The sequence below is a fragment of the Dioscorea cayenensis genome, chromosome 12 (assembly GCF_009730915.1).
Source record: "Dioscorea cayenensis subsp. rotundata cultivar TDr96_F1 chromosome 12, TDr96_F1_v2_PseudoChromosome.rev07_lg8_w22 25.fasta, whole genome shotgun sequence".
NCBI lineage: Eukaryota > Viridiplantae > Streptophyta > Magnoliopsida > Dioscoreales > Dioscoreaceae > Dioscorea > Dioscorea cayenensis.
In genome coordinates, this window is record NC_052482.1 from 19285000 (window position 1) to 19305028 (window position 20029).

General features: G+C 35.4%; 2 protein-coding genes, 1 non-coding gene and 1 pseudogene across 3 annotated transcripts; 2 read left to right on the top strand and 2 right to left on the bottom strand.

The window, feature by feature from the left end:
• Positions 1 to 75: 75 nt before the first annotated feature.
• LOC120273899 (inositol transporter 4-like) lies at positions 76 to 2836 on the bottom strand. The gene is given in 7 exon segments (XM_039280640.1): positions 76 to 620; positions 622 to 650; positions 730 to 1338; positions 1438 to 1545; positions 1667 to 2002; positions 2117 to 2187; positions 2704 to 2836. Coding segments are annotated over 7 exon segments (1734 nt in total). The 3' UTR covers positions 76 to 172.
• A 3807-nt stretch (positions 2837 to 6643) lies between these two features.
• Positions 6644 to 11340, top strand: LOC120273510 (cellulose synthase A catalytic subunit 7 [UDP-forming]-like). The gene is given in 13 exon segments (XM_039280144.1): positions 6644 to 6768; positions 6853 to 7051; positions 7144 to 7247; positions 7348 to 7414; positions 7506 to 7656; positions 7735 to 8347; positions 8438 to 8575; positions 8679 to 8804; positions 8884 to 9096; positions 9190 to 9711; positions 10147 to 10497; positions 10580 to 10780; positions 10782 to 11340. Coding segments are annotated over 13 exon segments (3147 nt in total). The 5' UTR covers positions 6644 to 6687; the 3' UTR covers positions 11163 to 11340.
• Positions 10021 to 10091, bottom strand: TRNAG-GCC. The gene has a single exon. It is a non-coding gene; the product is annotated as a tRNA-Gly (tRNA).
• Positions 11341 to 11627: 287 nt separating the features above from the next.
• Positions 11628 to 13350, top strand: LOC120273450 (annotated as a pseudogene).
• The last annotated feature ends 6679 nt before the right edge of the window (positions 13351 to 20029 follow it).

A 20029-nucleotide genomic window follows, 5' to 3' on the forward strand; every position in this document is an offset into this window, starting at 1 on the left:
CAAACAAGCAGCTTGTGAAAGTTACTGCAATATCAAGACCATAAACTATTGGAAAAACAAACAACAATTCTGAGATGATTAAAATCAACTGCTTTTTATTTAGGCAAGTCAATCAAGATTTTATAGATGACATTATAAAAGAAATCCAATGACTTATTAAAAAAAAAAAAAATCAATGACCTTGAACTTGAGCAGGAGCAGTCTTCCAACTCTTCCAAGGCTTATATCCTTTCCTCTCAAGCATCTTCTCCACTTCTTCAAATGGAAGTCCTTTAGTTTCAGGCACAATGAAGAAGATGAGGAAGAATGCAAGAGCAGATATACAGCAGAATAACAGAAATGTCGCCGCAGAGCCAAGAGCTTCTGTTAAACTAAGGAATGTTTGCGCGACGATAAGATTGGAAACCCAGTTTGCAACCGCAGCCATACCGCCGCAAATGCCTCTAAATCTTAGAGGATATATTTCTGAATTAATTATCCAGGGGACCGTACCCATGCCCGGAGAAAATGAGATAATGTATGCAGCGAGAGCGATAAGAGCCAGCCATCCGAAATTGCTCGGACACCCTCGAGTGTACCATTCCCGATGATTTGCCTTGCATGTGTCCTTCACCATGTCATTTCACCAATAAGCATGAACCAGGAAGAAGCTGCCAATGGATCGATCAATATATGTTAATAATGCATACAAAGAGAATTAAGAGAAATAATCGATGCAAAGGTACTTACTTTATTGCCTGCATGAGCACAGAAACCACAATCAGAGGGAGCTTTCAAGCATTTCACACAGTTCCATTTCATGCCGGAAGCTGGATGAAAATCAGGACATGTACTGTTTCCGGCAAAGCGAGACTCTGTTGCACTGACCGGAGGAGAATGTGCTGCAGCTCCGAAGAATACACCGCTCAATAAGGCAAGACATATGACAATTCCGACTAAACTGATAAGGAGAAGCCTTCTCCTCCCCATTCTGTCCACAAAGAAGATACTAACAATAGACCCTGCGGCATTGAGGCCGGAGGTTATTAGTGAAAGAGCCAAGGCTGTGCTGTTTGAAGCAAACCCAGCTAGTTGGACGATTGTCGGGCTGTAATACATTACAGTGTTTATACCGACAAATTGTTGAGCAACTTGACACAGAATTCCAGCAGCAAGCCCTCTGCGAACGACAACACTGCCAAATGCACTTCGGAGCTTTGTAGCAAAGCCAGCTTCTCCAACAGGACCTTCCTCGGCAATTTCTGCTTCAATTGACAAGTGCAAGGCCTCAACCTCCCTGTCGACTTCATCGGCAGGGTATATTTTCCTAAGGATGTTCACAGCTTCCTCTTTTCGATCCTGCTCCCAAACAAAAACAGAGTCATCGGCATAAGCAACCACAAGACATTAAATTTATGTAAATAAAATGGAGGGAAAAAATAATATCGTGTCTGTAACCTTTCTATAAAGCCACCTAGGCGATTCGGGAAGCATCAACATGAGTATAAACTGAACAAGTGCAGGAAGACCGGCAACTCCAAGCATCCAACGCCAAGTTCCAGGTGCCTGCAGTAAATTATCGAATCAAGATCATATTGTTTTTAATCTTATTATGCCATACATTAGCGACATTGTATTTTACACCGATGTGAAAAACATGATAAGATGATGATATAAGCTAAAGTACCTTGGTGAATGCCAAGTTGATAAGGTATGATAAGAACTGCCCTCCAGTGATTAATAACCCATTTGTGCTAACAAGAGCACCTCTGATTTTAGCAGGAGAAGCCTCAGATATGTAAAGCGGAGACGTCATGGAAGCCATGCCAACTCCGAGACCGACAAAGATTCTTCCAAGAATAATAATTCCTGGAATTGGAGCAATAGCCATGACTATAGCACCGATGAAGAACAAGACGTCAGCGACTAATATGGCGGGTCTCCTGCCAAATCTATCATTCATCCATCCACCGAATCCTGCACCGATGATAGCTCCAGCAACAGCCATGCTAACAATAGTTTCCTATTGATACCAAACTTCAATTTGTGTTTAGAAGCCTTATTATTATTATTATTTTTTTAAGGTAACTTATCAACATGAATTCATACAATTAGTTTTATTTTAAATATAGATTACCTGCAGGATAGTGCTTCTGTCAACTTGTTTAAAATCATCTCGGATGTAGAGAAGTGCTCCAGAAATAACACCTAAAGGAATAACCAAAATTTTTAGTACTTCTTACTAAAAAATCACAGAGTTTACTTTCACTAACTTTTGAAGATAAACAAAACAATCACTGCTCAAGTTTCAATGGTACAATATTTCTGGCAATTTGCAGTTTATTTTTCTATTGGAGAAAGCTTTTTGTCGCAATTAAATACATAAGTATGATGATTAATTCAATCGTACTTAGAATGACAATACAAAAAGGTGTCTCAAAACATCAAAAGGAGTTGCAATACCTTAATTTTTCCATTACTTCACACACTGGAAAATCTGTTGGTAAAATGAGCTTTAGCTCGATGTGAATCAGAATAAGTTAGAAATTACTATACAAGAGCACAACAACAAATTTGTCTTTTATGTAATCATATGAGGGAAGTATTTAACAATATTCTACACACTTTGTTTCAATGAGCAAAATGAAACAGAAATTAAAAAAAAAAAAAGAAGATTTTTTTCGAAAAAGGAACAAAACTGAAAACAGTACAGATGAATGATACCTGTATCATATCCAAACAGCAGTCCTCCAATACCAGCAGAAAATGCAAGGCGAAGAATGTATGGTCGTTTCCTTGTCAAATTAAAGCATTCTTTAAATTCAGTTTTGTCTGCTTTTTCAATGCCTCCCTCCATTGCATGTGAATAACTATGACAGAACTTGTGACACCACAAATTATAATTTTGGATTAGCAAAGAAATCAGATAGTCATGCTTCTTTTGTGTTTTTGATAAATTAATAGTTTATTCATTTTTTTCAAATGAAAAAAATCAAACAAGTGTAACAATTAAATTATCCATTTATAATTCACAGCAGCAACATAAAAGCAAGCAACAATTGATCTTAATCATAATTTCCCAACAAATGAAAATCAAAATTCACATTCATCTCGTAAGCAAGGTACATCTTTTCTAAAAATGTTACATAGAGAAAAAAAAATCACATAAACAGATTTCATATCCTCATGTTATTCTCCAAGCAACAAATGATTTACAAGTTTAAATCCCACAAAACCAAAGACATATCCAACATAAATAATTTTTTTTGAAATATTTAATGCAAGTGGTTTATTCTTTTTCATATTAAAAACTTTTTGGAAGAAAAAAACATGTCCTGGCCTTCCATTTTCCAATTAATATCATGCCTTTAACACAAAGCATGAGAATAAAGCATGACTTTAAATTCAAGCTTTGACTGACCCCACAAATGTTTTGAATACAAGAAACAACAAACATAGAACACATAATTAACCACCACCTGCTCTGTAAATCCTCATTCATTCCATTGTACCATCACAACACAAAGTGAATATAAAACACATCTTTTTACCACAAAACACAATGTAAAAATAAAAAAAAAAACTTTGTTTATTATACACTCTACATTTTTTAATAATCCCACACATCATCAAGAAAAGGACAGCACAATCCCACAAAATACAGCAATAAACAAATAGATTACACAATGAACACCAGAACAAGCATTGAAAAAGTGCCTATCTTTCATGTCAAAAACATGAAAGACTTCCAAACCAGAACAGATCCGCATATAAAAGAACATTAAAACCCAAACAATGGGTCATATTCAGGAAAAAAAACACAGCAAACAGTGATAAAAATAAAAACTTTAGGAGAAAAACCAAAAGAAGCACAATGAGGAAAAATAAGAAAACAATTTGATCCAAAACTCACCAAAGGTTTCACCAATCTGTTTTATGAGTAAAGTTTGCTGCTTTTTCCCTGTTCTCACTCTAAAAATTGCATCTTTTTGTTTGATTTCAATCAATCAGACAGAAAAAAATCTCAAGCTCGATGTACACAACAACCAAAAGATATAAACAAAGAGAGGAAAAAAAGGAGAAAAAAACAGATGAAAAACAAAAGAAAAGAGCCAATTTTGAAACTTTTTCCACTGTTTTGCTTTATTTAAGGAATTAAAAAAATCATTAATTTATTTTCCAAATTAGTAATTATTTTGAAAATTTTCTTGGATAAGAATGTTATTTTTTTTTTAAAAAAAATTTAAAAATAAAATTGAAATCAGTTTTTAGTAAAATGAAACAAATCCCAACTCATTCTTTGCAGTGATGATTCAAAGAAGTTAATATTAGACAAAATGCGTTAATGACTTTAAATGCTGGTCATTGAACATTTATAGCTAATGGCTAACTGTTACATTTAATATATTCTTTTTTTTTTTACATTTTAATATTTACATATATAGTTATTATTTTTGTTTTTGGGGGACCAAATGATAAATTCATGAATAAATGTTGCTATTTATTGTGTGTATATATATGTGTGTGTGTGTGTGTGTGTTGAAATGTGGGAACAATTTTAATCCTTTTAGTATTGAAATCATGCTTATATAGTACCTTCTGATAAATAAGTAGATAAACTACACTTTTATTCCAGCAACAACAGGAATAAGTGAATCTCACTGTTTTTTTTTAATTGATTCTATATTTATTCTTGTAATTTTTTAATGAATTTTTAATAATTTTTGAAGCGCATTAAGGTTTTTTTTTTGGGTACTTTGAATTTATTCATGTTTTATGTTAATTGATAATGTTTACCTTTACATTATCATTTTTATTTCCGAACATGTTAAGGATATGTTTATTGAATCTAGCAAGTACATCCTTTATCATATCTATTTGATTTAATATATCTATTTGATTTAATATTAGATTGTTTTCTATTTAATTTAATAGTTTCTCATCTTATATTTCAAAAAGACTTTGTTAACTCTAGATATGAGTTTTTGGAATTATAAAAATTTTAGTATAGTTTATTTTATAACAACAAGAATAAAAGTAATTAAAATTTTTTATTTATTAATTAACGTAAGAAATTATTTTTACCCTCATTGCATTTTGTAGAGGTTACATATATTTCATAAATTTTTGTGGGGGAAAAAATATATATAAGGAGCAACTTTTTAGAATGTGATAGTAATATGTAAAAAGGGGATTAACCATATAAATATTTTCTATAATAGCAACCTTCTTGTCCTTTTATTCTATTCTTTCCATATTATATTTTTTCTTGCAGTTATAACAGAAAAAAAATTAAGAAAGTAATTATCTAATTATCTAAATGGCATTATTAGTCATGATCCATTGTATTATTTTATAAACATACAGTATTGGTGGACTTAATATCCTCTCTCTCTATATATAATGCATGTGCAAAATAAGTAAATTATTTTTATGGAATTGTTCGTGGATTAATTTAATAAATAAAAATGGAAATACAAAATTGGAAAGATAAAAGATTTGGGGAAATGATTTGTGTAAATTTGAAGTGAGACTATTTTCCTTAAAAAATAGGAGCTAAGAGAATATATATATATATATATATATATATATATATATATATATATATGTTAAAGAATATAAAATTAATTTACAATTAGAAATAGTGGTACTTAATTAAAGTCATTCTAATGAATTGATGAAAATATATATAAAAACAAAGTGAGGTGATTTTTTAAATTTAAATAAACTTGAAAAAAAATCTTAAAATAATTTATTACAAAAGTAAAAACACTTTTCTATGCCCAATATCTCTTTATATCTCTGTTCCATGAAATAGATATCCTAACCTTCACTGATAAAAATATACAAATCTAATATCCTTACCTTCATTAACACAAAACATAACCACAAATATAATAATTTAATTTATTGTTGAGACTTCCTTATCTACCAAATTTATTAACTCTAAAAATCCAAACTAACCATTTATATATTTTTTTATTTTTTTGGGAACAGATGAGGAAACCCCAAATGTATTTCGTAAAAAAATAATTGTATAAGTACATGGACAAAATCATATGCACATACATAAAATTTTAACATTCGCTGAGAAAAATTTACTTTTTAAAAGACTCCTAGTATCTCATTTCATTTCTGCATATCAATACAAAAATACATAAAAATTTAGTATTTATAAACAAATATATAATGCAATATAAAAAGATTTTCTTTTCTTAATAAATTTATGATTTATTCATTTTATTCAAAAAAAAATTATATAAAAGGAGTTGGAGTCGAGTAAAACCATTGAAAATAGGGTTTTTAAAAAATCATCTATTAATGACCGTTCTATAAATTTAAAATGCGAGGAATTTACATTTTAATATTGTATCATACAAATAAACTACAAAATGTGGGACACACAAACACACACACACACACACACACACACACAAATATGGTAGGCCTTTTGCTTCAAGTTATGTACACTGACTTTGTCACACACACATGGCATCACCAAATTGTTAGCTATACAATCTCAAAGTGACAACTTAGGTTCCAAGTTAACTAAGCCAAACCTCTTTATTCCTTAGCTTCTCTTCAACTCAATAGCAAGACACCCCAACTCACAGTTTGGTGAAGGATGCACCCTCCTCACCTTACTCTTCATAAAAACACACCCATCTCTTCCTTTCACTTCCACCTTCACTCCATTCCTCATCCTTCATGGACGCCGGATCAACCACCGGCCTCGTCGCCGGCTCCCATCGTCGCAATGAATTGCATGTCATGCATGGCTTTGATGAGGTTCACTGCTTGCATGTTTAATTTTATGAATTATTCATGCATTTTCATACATGCATTAATCTAGTTTGTGTTTGCAATGTGTAGACTAATAAGCAAATAAGTCATGCTAACTCAAAGATTTGCCGAGTTTGTGGAGATGAGATTGGAGTGAAGGACAATGGTGAAGTCTTTGTTGCATGTTCTGAGTGTGGTTTCCCTGTTTGCAAGCCTTGTTATGAGTATGAAAGGACTGAAGGGAATCAAGCTTGTCCTCAATGCAACATTCGCTACAAACGTCACAAAGGTTTCATTTATTTATTTATTTATTTTAAATTCATTGAAGTGTTATTGCATTTTAACTATTTATTTTTTTCTAACTTGTTTCATTGATCTCAGGTTGTGTTAGAGTTGAAGGAGATGAAGATGATGCTGCAGATATGGATGATTTTGAGGATGAATTCCAAATTAAGAGCCCAAAGAAAGCTCAAGATTTCAACTCGGTATACATATATATATATATATACACACACTCTTAAACATGTATATATATATATATATATATGTAGTGATCATTTAAGAGTTGAACTGATGTTTAAACAGGAGAATGGAGAGCAAACTCAACAATGGCCTCCCCATAGGCCTGCTTTTTCATCCATTGCTGGTAGTGGTGAGTGATCTATCTCACAAAGAGTTTTGGATACATTAATTTGGTTCTGAAGATAAATATTTTAATTAGCATTTGTTTTTTGTGCATGTAGTTGTTGGTAAAGATTTGGATGCTGACAGAGAACTAGAAGGAAACTTGGAATGGAAGGATAGAGTTGAGAAATGGAAGGCAAAGCAAGAGAAGAGAGGATTGATAAGCAAAGATGATGGAGGTGATAATGACAACGAAGAAGATGACGTCTTGTAAGTTTTTATATTTATAAACATATAAATGTCTTTCGATCAATATTTACTAAATTAACCAATATGGGACTATTACAGAATGGCAGAAGCACGCCAACCTTTATGGCGGAAAGTGCCACTTCCATCAAGCAAGATCAATCCCTACCGCATTGTGATAATTTTTCGTCTTGTCATACTAGCATTTTTTTTTCGCTTCCGTATAATGACTCCGGCGAAAGACGCCTATCCTCTTTGGCTTATCTCAGTCATATGCGAAATATGGTTTGCCCTCTCATGGATTCTCGACCAATTTCCCAAATGGTTTCCTATCAATAGAGAAACTTACCTTGATCGTCTTTCTATGCGGTTCGAGCGAGAAGGCGAGCCGAACCGCCTATTGCCAGTAGATGTATTTGTTAGTACTGTCGATCCTTTGAAGGAGCCACCAATCATCACTGCCAACACAGTTCTTTCGATACTCGCACTCGATTACCCTGTTGACAAAGTAAGTTGCTATGTATCAGATGATGGTGCATCGATGCTTTTATTCGACACATTATCGGAGACAGCAGAGTTTGCTAGGAGATGGGTGCCATTTTGTAAGAAGTACACAATTGAGCCAAGGGCTCCAGAGTTCTACTTCTCACAAAAGATTGACTACTTGAAGGACAAAGTGCAACCAACCTTTGTCAAGGAGAGAAGAGCCATGAAGGTATGAATACAAAAAATTGAGCTTAATTATATTTACATCCTTAATTTATAAGTTGATGTATCTGACCATCAAATGGTACATGTGATTCAGAGGGAATATGAAGAATTCAAAGTGAGGATCAATGCATTGGTGGCCAAAGCTCAGAAGAAACCAGAAGAAGGATGGGTGATGCAGGATGGCACACCATGGCCAGGCAACAACACCAGAGATCATCCAGGCATGATCCAGGTTGAGTAATTAATAAATTAACATTTCTTTGAAATCTTATTAAAGATAATCACAATCTTAACAGTCCCAAATGATCTAATTAAAACAAATATATATGATGCAGGTGTATCTTGGAAGTGCAGGTGCTTTAGATGTGGAAGGCAAAGAGTTACCTCGTCTTGTCTATGTTTCAAGAGAGAAGAGACCTGGTTACCAACATCACAAGAAAGCTGGTGCCATGAATGCATTGGTAATCATCTAAATCATAACTTATATATATATATATGTTAAGAAGTTATATTATACATTTGTATTAATATGTTATACAGGTGAGAGTATCAGCAGTATTGACTAATGCACCATTCATGCTGAACTTGGACTGTGATCACTACATCAACAACAGCAAGGCAGTTAGAGAAGCAATGTGCTTCCTCATGGATCCTCAGCTAGGGAAGAAGCTTTGCTACGTCCAGTTCCCTCAGCGTTTCGACGGTATTGATCGACATGATCGATATGCCAATCGGAACGTTGTCTTCTTCGATGTAAGTGTATATAATTACTAGTGATTACTATATATATATACATGAAATAACATCCTCATATATAATATAAATGGAACATATATGCAAATGTAGATTAACATGAGAGGACTAGATGGAATTCAAGGTCCGGTGTACGTCGGAACTGGTTGTGTATTTAACAGGCAAGCATTGTATGGTTATGATCCTCCGGTGTCGGAGAAGCCGAAGAAGATGACATGTGATTGTTGGCCATCATGGTGTTGCTGCTGCTGTGGAGGGAGTAAAAGAAAGTCGAAAACAAGAAAAGAAAGAAATGGAATGGGATTGGGAGGACTGTTAAAGATAGGGAAGACAAAGAAGAAGATGCAAATGGGGAAGAAGAAGGGTTATGCAAAGAGAGGGTTTGATTTAGAAGAGATTGAAGAAGGATTGGAAGGGTATGAGGAGTTGGAGAAGTCATCACTTATGTCACAGAAGAACTTTGAGAAAAGGTTTGGGCAGTCGCCGGTGTTCATTACTTCAACGTTGATGGAGGATGGAGGGTTGCCGGAGGGTGTGAACACGGCCGGGTTGATCAAGGAAGCCATTCATGTCATTAGTTGTGGATATGAGGAGAAGACAGACTGGGGGAAAGAGGTATTGATTTTTCTCTTAATTTAATTATATGTTTTTGCAGGGATTGTTTTGTGAATCCTTTTTTTTTTGTTTTCAGATTGTTTTAGTTTTAAAGGGCATTTGTGCAATGTTGGGGGATTTTTAATTTCAGAGTTTTTATAGTAAAATATTTTTAGAGGAATTATTTGGTAATTTTGATGTTTAATATTTTTATATAATTTAGAGTTTAGTTTGGTTAATGGCAATTTTCAAAGACTATTACGAATTTTGAATTGTTTTAATGTTTTTTTATGTAAAAATAAAAAAAAGACTTTCACTTTAATCAGTTATTGCACCAGCCGGGAATCGAACCCGGGTCTGTACCGTGGCAGGGTACTATTCTACCACTAGACCACTGGTGCTGTTGTTCTGGAAGCTGAATAAATGAATTTAACTTTCGTTTTCTTTTACTTTCAGATTGGATGGATATATGGATCAGTTACAGAGGACATCCTGACAGGCTTCAAGATGCATTGCAGAGGCTGGAAATCAGTATATTGCATGCCTGAAAGACCAGCATTCAAAGGTTCAGCACCAATCAATCTTTCTGATAGGCTTCATCAAGTACTACGTTGGGCTCTTGGCTCTGTTGAAATTTTCCTTAGTAGACATTGTCCTCTTTGGTATGGTTATGGTGGCAATCTCAAATGGCTTGAGAGGTTTGCATATATTAACACCATTGTTTATCCCTTCACTTCCATCCCTCTTCTTGCTTATTGTACCATTCCTGCTGTTTGTCTCCTTACCGGAAAGTTCATCATTCCCACCGTAAGTATGAGAAACCCAGACTTATATATTCGTATTGAATAAAAACAGTACGTGCTTAATTTTTGCTTTTTGCTTTCTGCAGTTGACAAATTTTGCGAGCATATGGTTTATGGCTCTGTTTCTCTCCATTATCGCTACCGGAGTGTTAGAACTCCGGTGGAGTGGAGTTAGCATTCAAGATTGGTGGAGAAACGAGCAATTCTGGGTCATTGGTGGTGTCTCAGCTCATCTCTTCGCCGTCTTCCAAGGTCTTCTGAAGGTCCTCGGTGGTGTCGATACTAACTTTCACTGTCACAGCAAAGGCGGCCGAAGATTCAGAGTTCGGTGATCTATATCTCTTCAAATGGACCACTCTTCTTATCCCACCAACCACATTGCTTATAATAAACATGGTCGGTGTTGTGGCCGGAGTTTCTGATGCTATTAACAATGGATATGGATCATGGGGGCCATTGTTTGGGAAGCTCTTTTTTGCATTTTGGGTCATTGTTCATCTTTATCCCTTCCTTAAGGGGTTGATGGGGAGACAGAACAGGACACCTACCATTGTTGTGCTTTGGTCTGTTCTTCTTGCTTCCATCTTCTCTTTGGTTTGGGTGAGAATTGATCCATTCTTGCCTAAACAACAAGGGCCTATACTCAAGCAATGTGGAGTTGAGTGTTAGAGGAATAAGAGAGAGATATATATGGTGTCTCACATTTCATATATACTCTCTGTCTCTGTGTATTTAATCTGTATGAAGAACTTTGTGAAGTTTTGCTTGTGTGAATTGTGACTTTAATTTGGATGTAATCAACTCTCAATCTTATTTTTGTCATCAGAAACATTATATATACATTTTTTTAGTTGTCATCAAAATAATCATCAGTAAAAATTGAAATTTCTCCTAGAAAGCTCTGTTTTATTGCTAATGTCGACACATTGCTATCAAACTCCATTTAAATAATGCCTTATGTTTCTAGAACCTTGATGAAGATAAGACTTGCCCTGTTATTTTTCTGTTGTACTCTTGCTTTTAGGCTCTATTTGAAAGGAATTTCCAAAGAAGATGCTTTGCTGGCTACCAAATCCTTCACATATCCCTTATATATGTAAACACTCATTCATTTATTGTGTTTGTGTTAAGAAGCTCTTCATAGAATTTTTGTAGACATACAATGGAGGAGGTGGTGATTGTGGGAGGAGGTATAGCAGGGTTGGCAACAGCGGTGGCGCTCCGGCGTATCAGGGTTGGAGTGCTTAGTCCTAGAACGGGCACCAGAGCTTCGAGCCACTGGTGCAGCAATCATGCTTTTCCCTAATGCTTTTAGAGCTCTTGATTCTCTTGGTGTCATTCATAAGTTCTCTTCCATCTATCAACCACTTGAAAAGTATGAGAAACTCAGAGTTTATATATTTATTCAATTATTATTTTAATTAACTGATGTGGAAACTATATTTTAGAGGGACGCATCATAAACATTGATGTCGGAGTGAGTCAGGAGGTGTTTCTTTCTGCAAGAGAGCCAAAGTTTGTTACTTCATAATCTCTTAATGTTAATTCATGCAAGTCCTTAAAATAACTTGGATTTTTTTATTTTTATTATTATTATTTTTTTTTGGGTTAAAGAGAGGAAATGAAGATGAGGTGTGTACATAGAAAAGGCATTGTTAGAAGCACTTGCAGATGAACTGCCACCAAACACAATAAGATTCTCTTCAAAACTAGCTTCAATCAAGACTGAAAACCTCAACAAATCATCAGATGTATATGCTTTACATTTAGAGGATGGATCAATCATTAGGACAAAGGTACACTTCAGAGCTTTTATTTGATTTTGATATATGATCACTAGTTCATGTTGACTGGTTAAAGATATAATTTGGCATTTGAAGGTGGTGATTGGGTGTGATGGTGTGCATTCTGTTGTTGCTCAATGGTTAGGCCTTTCAGCTCCTTTGAGTTCAGGAAGGTCAGCAGTTAGAGGGTTGTCTTTGTTCCCTGAAGGCCATGGGTTTCCTCATGGTCCTCAACAATTCCTCGGTGATGGTAAAAGGGCGGGCTTTGTACCGATCAATGATAAAGAGGTTTATTGGTTCATCACTTACCGGACCATCGAACATGGTAGTATTTAATTATCAAAGTAACTAATAGTCCCACATCAATAAATTTATTTATTTTTTTAAATAAAATAGTTAATATGAATATAAATATATAAATACCCAGAGCAAGAGCTAGCGGGTGAACCTCATCTGATCCAAAAGGAAGTGCTAGAGAACCTTGCGAAGGACTTCCCTAAAGATTACCTCAAGGTGGTAGGCCATTCAGACCTATCAAACTTAACAATAGCACCATTTGCTGTTACGTGTGCCATGGGATGTGCTCTTAGGTCAGACACACAATGGGAAAGATAACAGTAGCCGGAGATGCATTCCATCCTATGACTCCCTGACCTTGGGCAAGGTGGTTGCTCTGCTTTGGAGGATGCTGTGGTTTTAGCTAGACATGTTGCAAACAAACTAAATAATATAAATGAAGCCGTTGAGATGTACACGAGAGAAAGACGGTGGCGGGCGGCAAACTTGATAGTTGGTGCTTTTTTAGGTGGATGGGTGCAGCAAGGTGGCTCCGGCATATGGTGGTGGTTCGTGAAGTTGTTCAGGGATTCCATCTTTTTACAAGTTTGTTTATGCTAAGATGTTTCATTCCATTGATCAGTATGATTGTGGAGTTTTGCCTTGTGTGAACAAGGATTAATATGCATTGACGTTGGTCCCAGATGATATTACCGATTAGTTTGCTCATATCGGTTGATCCTTAAGAGGAGACCTTTTCTTTTGTTGTTGTATCCATTTCTGATGGACTTTTTCTACATCTTTGCTTCCTTTAATACTTGTATTGTCTTGGACTCCTATATTTGTTTGTGTTTTTAGTGAATTTGTGGTATACCCATTCTAAAAAAAAATTTGATGGAGAAATTGATTTGCTTGAAGATCTATAAAACTAATAATATTGCAACAATGTTCATTGTTAAGATTAATTCATATAGATGCAAATGGAACCTTGTGGTCTTGTGAGAGATGAATGGACCACACTTTTTGTCTTTATTTTTTCAAACTTATGTGGTTGGAGGAGAATAAAGACCAAACATTTAGCAATACATATAGGTGAAGAACACGCAAAAGAGCATGATATATAAAAAGGAGCCCAAAACTAGGCAATGACATGAATAAGTTGTGAAGGAGTTTGAAAATAAAGGGATAAGCCATATATATATATATATATATATATATATATATATATATATATATATATATATATATATTGAGCAAAAAAGCTTAGAGCTAAAACAAAGAAAAACAAACACAATGTCAAAGACAGAAAATATCAAAAGAAGAGATTGTGACTGGCACAAATCTCTTCGATCCAGTTTGGTCTATCTAAGCCTCTGAAGAAGAGTGACAATGGTGGATTAAGACTTCCATAAGCAGCAAGCTCATCATCAATGGTATTCTCCTTCCTTGGGATTATAGTAATGGAGATGTCTGGGAAGGCTTTCAGCAGCAACTTTAGATTCGTGATCAACTCGCTTGATCTCCAAGAGATGCAGGGGTGAATATTTTTGGTTAGCTGAGCAACCCCTGGACAATCACAACAAATTTTGTTTGGATGGCAATTGTTGTCTTTGCAAATTTGAGGAGCTTGCAGATAAAGTAAATCTCAGCATTAATAGGAGATGAATGGCTGGTTCCCATGGATCCTACAAGCAGAACCAGACCAAGATTAGCAATGATAAGGAAACCAAGACCTGCATCCTTAGAAAACACATTCCAAGAAGCATTAGTGAAGATAAAGATGGATTTAGAAGAGTGAATTGGCCTAGAGTACTCCTTGTCGGTGTTTCCAGCTGCAATGTAGAAATTTTCACAATAGGTGTTAGCCCTGGAAAGGATAGAGCCAAGATTTGGATTAGCGTTTTTGAAAATACGATTACATTGTTCCTTCCAAATGAGCCAAGCAATAGTGGCTATCAAAGCTTTAATTTGGTCACCATCTCGTCTATTCCTGGCATTGTAAAACAACGAACTACCTGAACATAAAAAGTTGAAATCAAGTGGGTTCATGTTCATCTTAGTAAGCATTGGAGTCCAGCAATAGTTAACTTTGGTGCAATTCCAGATGATATGGATAGCCGTTTAAGCATTAGATAAGCCACATATATATTGAGATGAAGAAATAATATGAGCACCTCTATAATAAGAGGGTATATCATTTTTTTAAAAACCCCAAGAGTAAGGAGAAAAGTTAACATTTTAATAATAACTAAAATTAACATTTTCAACTAGCTTTATTTGGATTAACAAATTCCTGACTTTTAATAATCTTGCCAAATATAATTATAACAAAGTGCCAATAGCCAAGTGCATAATTTGCCATGCGGTAGAGGAAACTATTATATAACCACCTATTCTTTAAATGCCTTGTCATATATTCAACTTTCCTCGTCACCATAATTTCCTTGTTAAGGTATAGTTGTCGTATGAGTGAAACCTTAACACTTGCGTATGGGGATTGGGGACTTTCTAACCATGGCTACCCTTTAAAATATTTAATTAGGAAGAAATAATAGAATGTTTTTAATTAAAAATTTCATAAATATTTTGTACACATTTCACATTTTGTCCATTTATCTTTTTATTCATTAAAGTTGTGCATTTAAAATGATAGTGACGGAGAATAGTATATTTAAATAGTTGTTAAGATTAAATTTGAAAATTAGCTGGGTGCTTGGATAAAGTTTTGGGAGCTTTCAATTCCTCTTAAGGTTAAACATTTCATTTGGAGACTACTGAGGAATTGTCTTTCTTTGCACAAGGATTTTAATTAAACTCAACTGTGTTAATTGTGTTGTTGAACCTGAAAGTTACCTTCATGCTTTTTTTCTTATGTCTTGTAATTTCAACTATGTGGAGAAAGTTTGCTGTGAATACTAATAAGATGTTGTCTATGGATTTTAATGGCTGGTTTTGTAATATGGTGAGGGTAATAAATGAGCTTTAGGTAGCTTGGGTTTGTTTTTGCTTGTGGAGCCTATGAAATTTTAGAAATAAGGTATTATGGGATAATTCAGCATCTATAGTAGAGTGTGAAATTGCTCATGGTCAAATATTTGGTTATTAGCTCATGAGAACAATGGTAAGCAAATTTAGGTGTTGATGATCAGGCTTCTCAGATTATGAAATTGCAGCCACTAGCTATAGGTTGGTTAAAATGTTATGTTGATGGGACTTCATTTCCTCATCAGTGCAAGGTTGGCCTGGGAGCAAGTATAAGAGATAGCAATGATGAGTGTGTAGAAGTATTAAAAAAAAAAACTTGGAATAAGTTATTTTCATTATGTGAAGTTGAAGCTCTTTCGTTGAATGAGGCTCTAGGTTGGTTAAAGGCTCAGTAGCTATCACTGGTTTTCATCGAAATGGATACTTTGCATGTTGTCCAAGTTGTTCTCAAGAGTGGAAATTATATTACAACTTTTAGTTCTTTGCTACAAGATTGTAGCAATTCTTTTCTTTCTACTAATCAATATCAGTTGTAATTGGTAAGGAGACAAGCAAACAGAGTTGCACATACTTTAGCTAGAATATCTTAATTTTATGATTCCATTTCAGTTTGAGAAGAGCCACCTGATGGCATTGTTGGTGCTCTTCAAACTCATATTTTTTAAATTATAAATGATATTTAATTTTTTTATAAAAAATAAAAAAATTAGTTTTTAAATTAAATATATATATACAGATAATTTCGAGACATGTAAAGTAATGAACATCATTATTGAAGTTTGTTATAAAATCTCCTTCTCTGCTCCCTTGATGGATAGGTAGTCAACCTTTGATATATATATATATATATATATATATTTAAAAGGTGGATGAACCACTTCCATTAGAATGGGAACAATATGGAAAGCCTCCTCAAAAAACAATGGAGAAGAAAAGGAAAGAACAACAAACCACTATATGTGGTACTACATCAAAAGAAAGCCAAAAAAAGACCAAATACAGAAACAAGGCGAGGACGTAGGGCTTCCTCTAAGCCCCCCAAATAAACTCTAACTCGTACCCAGGTCCTGAACCTCCTCGGATGTTGGAACCCCACCAGAGTTCACAACATGAGATCCTAAGAACTCCAAACTTCTGTGAATAGTCATGGAGTCAGCCAGCTTCTCTTTGGTGCCTTCTGTAACAGATGAGAACCAGGATAAAAGCATATGGTCAACTTTTAGAATAAGAACATGAGTAGGCATGGAATTAGCACTAAAAATGACGATCATTTCTAGTAAGCCATACATTCCACACAATTGATTTTATAACTAAGTCTCCCATGTTACTTAATGAAGGTCGAACAATCGACCTCCACGAAATCCCAAAGAACGCTCATGGAGAGAGCGGTTTTTGGTCACGATGTGTAATGATTCTGGAGTCTCAGCAGGAGCAGGATCGTTTTGGTGAAACTAAAGGAGATTCATAAACAAGAAGAGATTTATTGGAGGCAAAGGTCTAGGCTACAATGGCTGAAGGAAGGTGATGAAAACACGAAATTTTTCAGATGGTGGCGAACGAGCGTAAAAACCAGAATTTTATTTCCTAGCATTTGACACGATGGTGTTTCTTTTACGAACTCCTGTGAAATTGGCAAAATTTTCGCTATGCATTTTCAACAACAGTTATGTCTTAATCGGGCTTTAAGGTTTAGGGTAGACTTTCAGAAGCTTTTGGAGAATAAGCGACAGGTTGACCTCTCTCATCTTGAATAGCCGTTCATGTTTGACTTGGGCGGGGACAAAGCCCGGGGCCGAATGGCTTTTCCTTACAATTTTTAAGCAATTCTGGGATATAGTGAAGTTGGACCTTATGAGGCTTTTTGAGGATTTTTATTTCAAGAGAGCTAACTTAGAGAGGATCAACTGGGCTAGTATTGCCCTCATTCCTAAAATTGACACACTCGGAGTTACTAGGGGACTACCGCCCATCAGTTTAATTAATTCCTCTCTGAAAATTCTTTCTAAACTGGGCAAGGTTTTGAGTCATCTTGTAAATTTCTGACCAGTCTGCATTTTTGAAAGGAATGCACTTGGATAATATTACCAATGCTGAAGAGTTGATTTTCAGCATTCATAAGATGGTTGGGTTTGTATTCAGAATATCTTGTTCTTCTCTAAGGCAAATATTCTTGTAAATAGATCTCCAAATGGCTACATTAGCTATCATCGAGGGCTGAGAGAAGGAGACCCGTTATCGTCTATGTTGTTTGTCTTAGTTACGGATGTTCTAAGCTCGATGTTCTCGTATGTGCTGAGATCTAAGGTCTTGGTCGGTGTCCCCCTTGGCTAGTTTGGAACAAAGTGCAACTTGTACTACACTAACAATTTATTAGTTTTGACCACGGGAGGTCTTGAAGACCTCAGGATAGTGAAGCTGATTTTGCTTTTGTTTGAAGGCATGTCAGTCCTTGAAACTAACTTTGAAAAAACTTGCCCTTATTCGAGTAATATGAATGCACTACCGGAGACTAGGGCTGTAAAAACTTTAAACTGTGGAGTTGTTTTACTTCCATTCACCTATCGGGGGGTCCTGATTTTTGGTAGAAGGCCCTTGCTGCAACATTGGGAGAGCTTAATTTTAAGAGTTAGAAGAAGACTCTTGTCCTGAAAAGTGCAACACCTATCTTTAGGAGGTTGCCTAACCCTTGTGAACTCGGTTTTATTTGCATTCCCAACTTATTGGATATCCATTTTCAGATTACCAAGTTGGGCATCAAGGAAATCGACCGGATCATGAGAGATTTTCTTTGGTCAGGTCTAGACATTGACCACTCGGGTTGTTGGCGAGTTTGTTGGAAGAACCTATGTAGGTCACGTGATCAGGGGGGCTGGGGAATCTTGGACATGTATAACTTCAATCAAGCGCTCTTGGAAAAATGATGGTGGAAATTTTTTATGGAACCCAACTGGTGTTGTGCGAATATTGTCCAATTCAATTATGGCTTGTCTTGCTGGAATTTGTTTCCTAGGCTTTCGGGTTGGATCTCCTTTTTTTGGAATGGGGTTTGTAGTTGTTTACTGGCAGTTAGAATGTGTATTTTGCACATCATCAACTCGGGGGATGAAACTCTTTTTTTGGAAAGATTGTTTGCTCAATGGATCTACACCCATGCACCTGTAGCCAGAGGAATTCAAAGCTATTAGGCAGCAAAATAGCATGGTTTGTGAACTCTGCCATCTGTTTGAGGAGGGACCGTTCATCGAGAATCTAGATACTTGTCCCTACAGGGATCGTTTATGGGCACATGTCAGGGAGACGGGGGACAAGAAGTGGTGGATGTTCACGGGGAACGGTGTCTTCTCTGTGAAGTCCTTTTATAATTTTTTAAATGATGGTGGGTTGCGCTGTCCGGTGGTGAGTTCTTCTGGCGTAACACTTGCCCACAGAAAATCGATCTCTTCAATTGGTTTGTGTGGAAGAATAAAATTCTTTCTGTTGAGAATCTCGGAAAAAGAAAGTGCAACAAACTCCCGACTGCTACTTGTGTAATGTGTTACTCTGGGATTGAGTCGGTTGATCATCTTTTCCTTCAGTGCCCTTTTGTCAACCTTTGATTTTTAGTTCATGCTATATGCATTGCACATTGAATGAGTTTGAGACTTTTGCTTTGTAAAGTGCAGTGAAGGGATGATGGGAGTTAGAACTGTTCATAGGAAGTTCTTGCTACAAGTTCTTGCCGACGAGTTGCTACCGGAGACGATAAGGTTCTCTTTGTCAGATGTATATGTAGATGTATATCCCATACCTATATGTATTATATGTATTCTAGTTGTATATATGTATGTGTATACGTACATGATGGATACTTGTATTGTTTCTGCCTATATGTAAGCCACAATGGTTGTTGTTCAATGATAAGGACAATTCATTCCTCCATTCTCTTCTCTTCTATTACTCTTCAATGCTTGTTTCAATTGAAAATGAAACTCTTGATGATTCTTCTCTTCTTTATCTGTTTCATTTGGATGATGGAACTGTCATTAGGACGAAGGTGACATTATATAGAAAATTCTATTGTCATTGTTTTGGTGTTTGAAAATTCTATTGGTGTCTGCATTCACAGAGATTGATTAGCTGTGATGGTTTACATTCTGTGGTTGTGCAATGGTTGGGACTAACAAAACCAATAGATTCTGGTCGATCGGCCATTTACGGACTATCTTTCCTGAAGGCCATGGTTTTCCAATTGTAACTCAACTTTTCATTGGAAATGGCAGAAGAAGTGCATTTTTCCCTCTTAATGATAAAGAGATCTAGTGGTTCATCACTATCAACTGTGTCATTCAAAGTATGTAAATAAACTTGTTTGTTTAAGTTCTATGTGTATCTGTATGTGCTTCTGCTTATCTAACACTCTATATGTTTGAATATCTGCAACAGAACAAGACATTGCAAGAGACTTTGAGATTATAAAACAAGGAAATCATGTATGACTTGGCTAAGGATTTT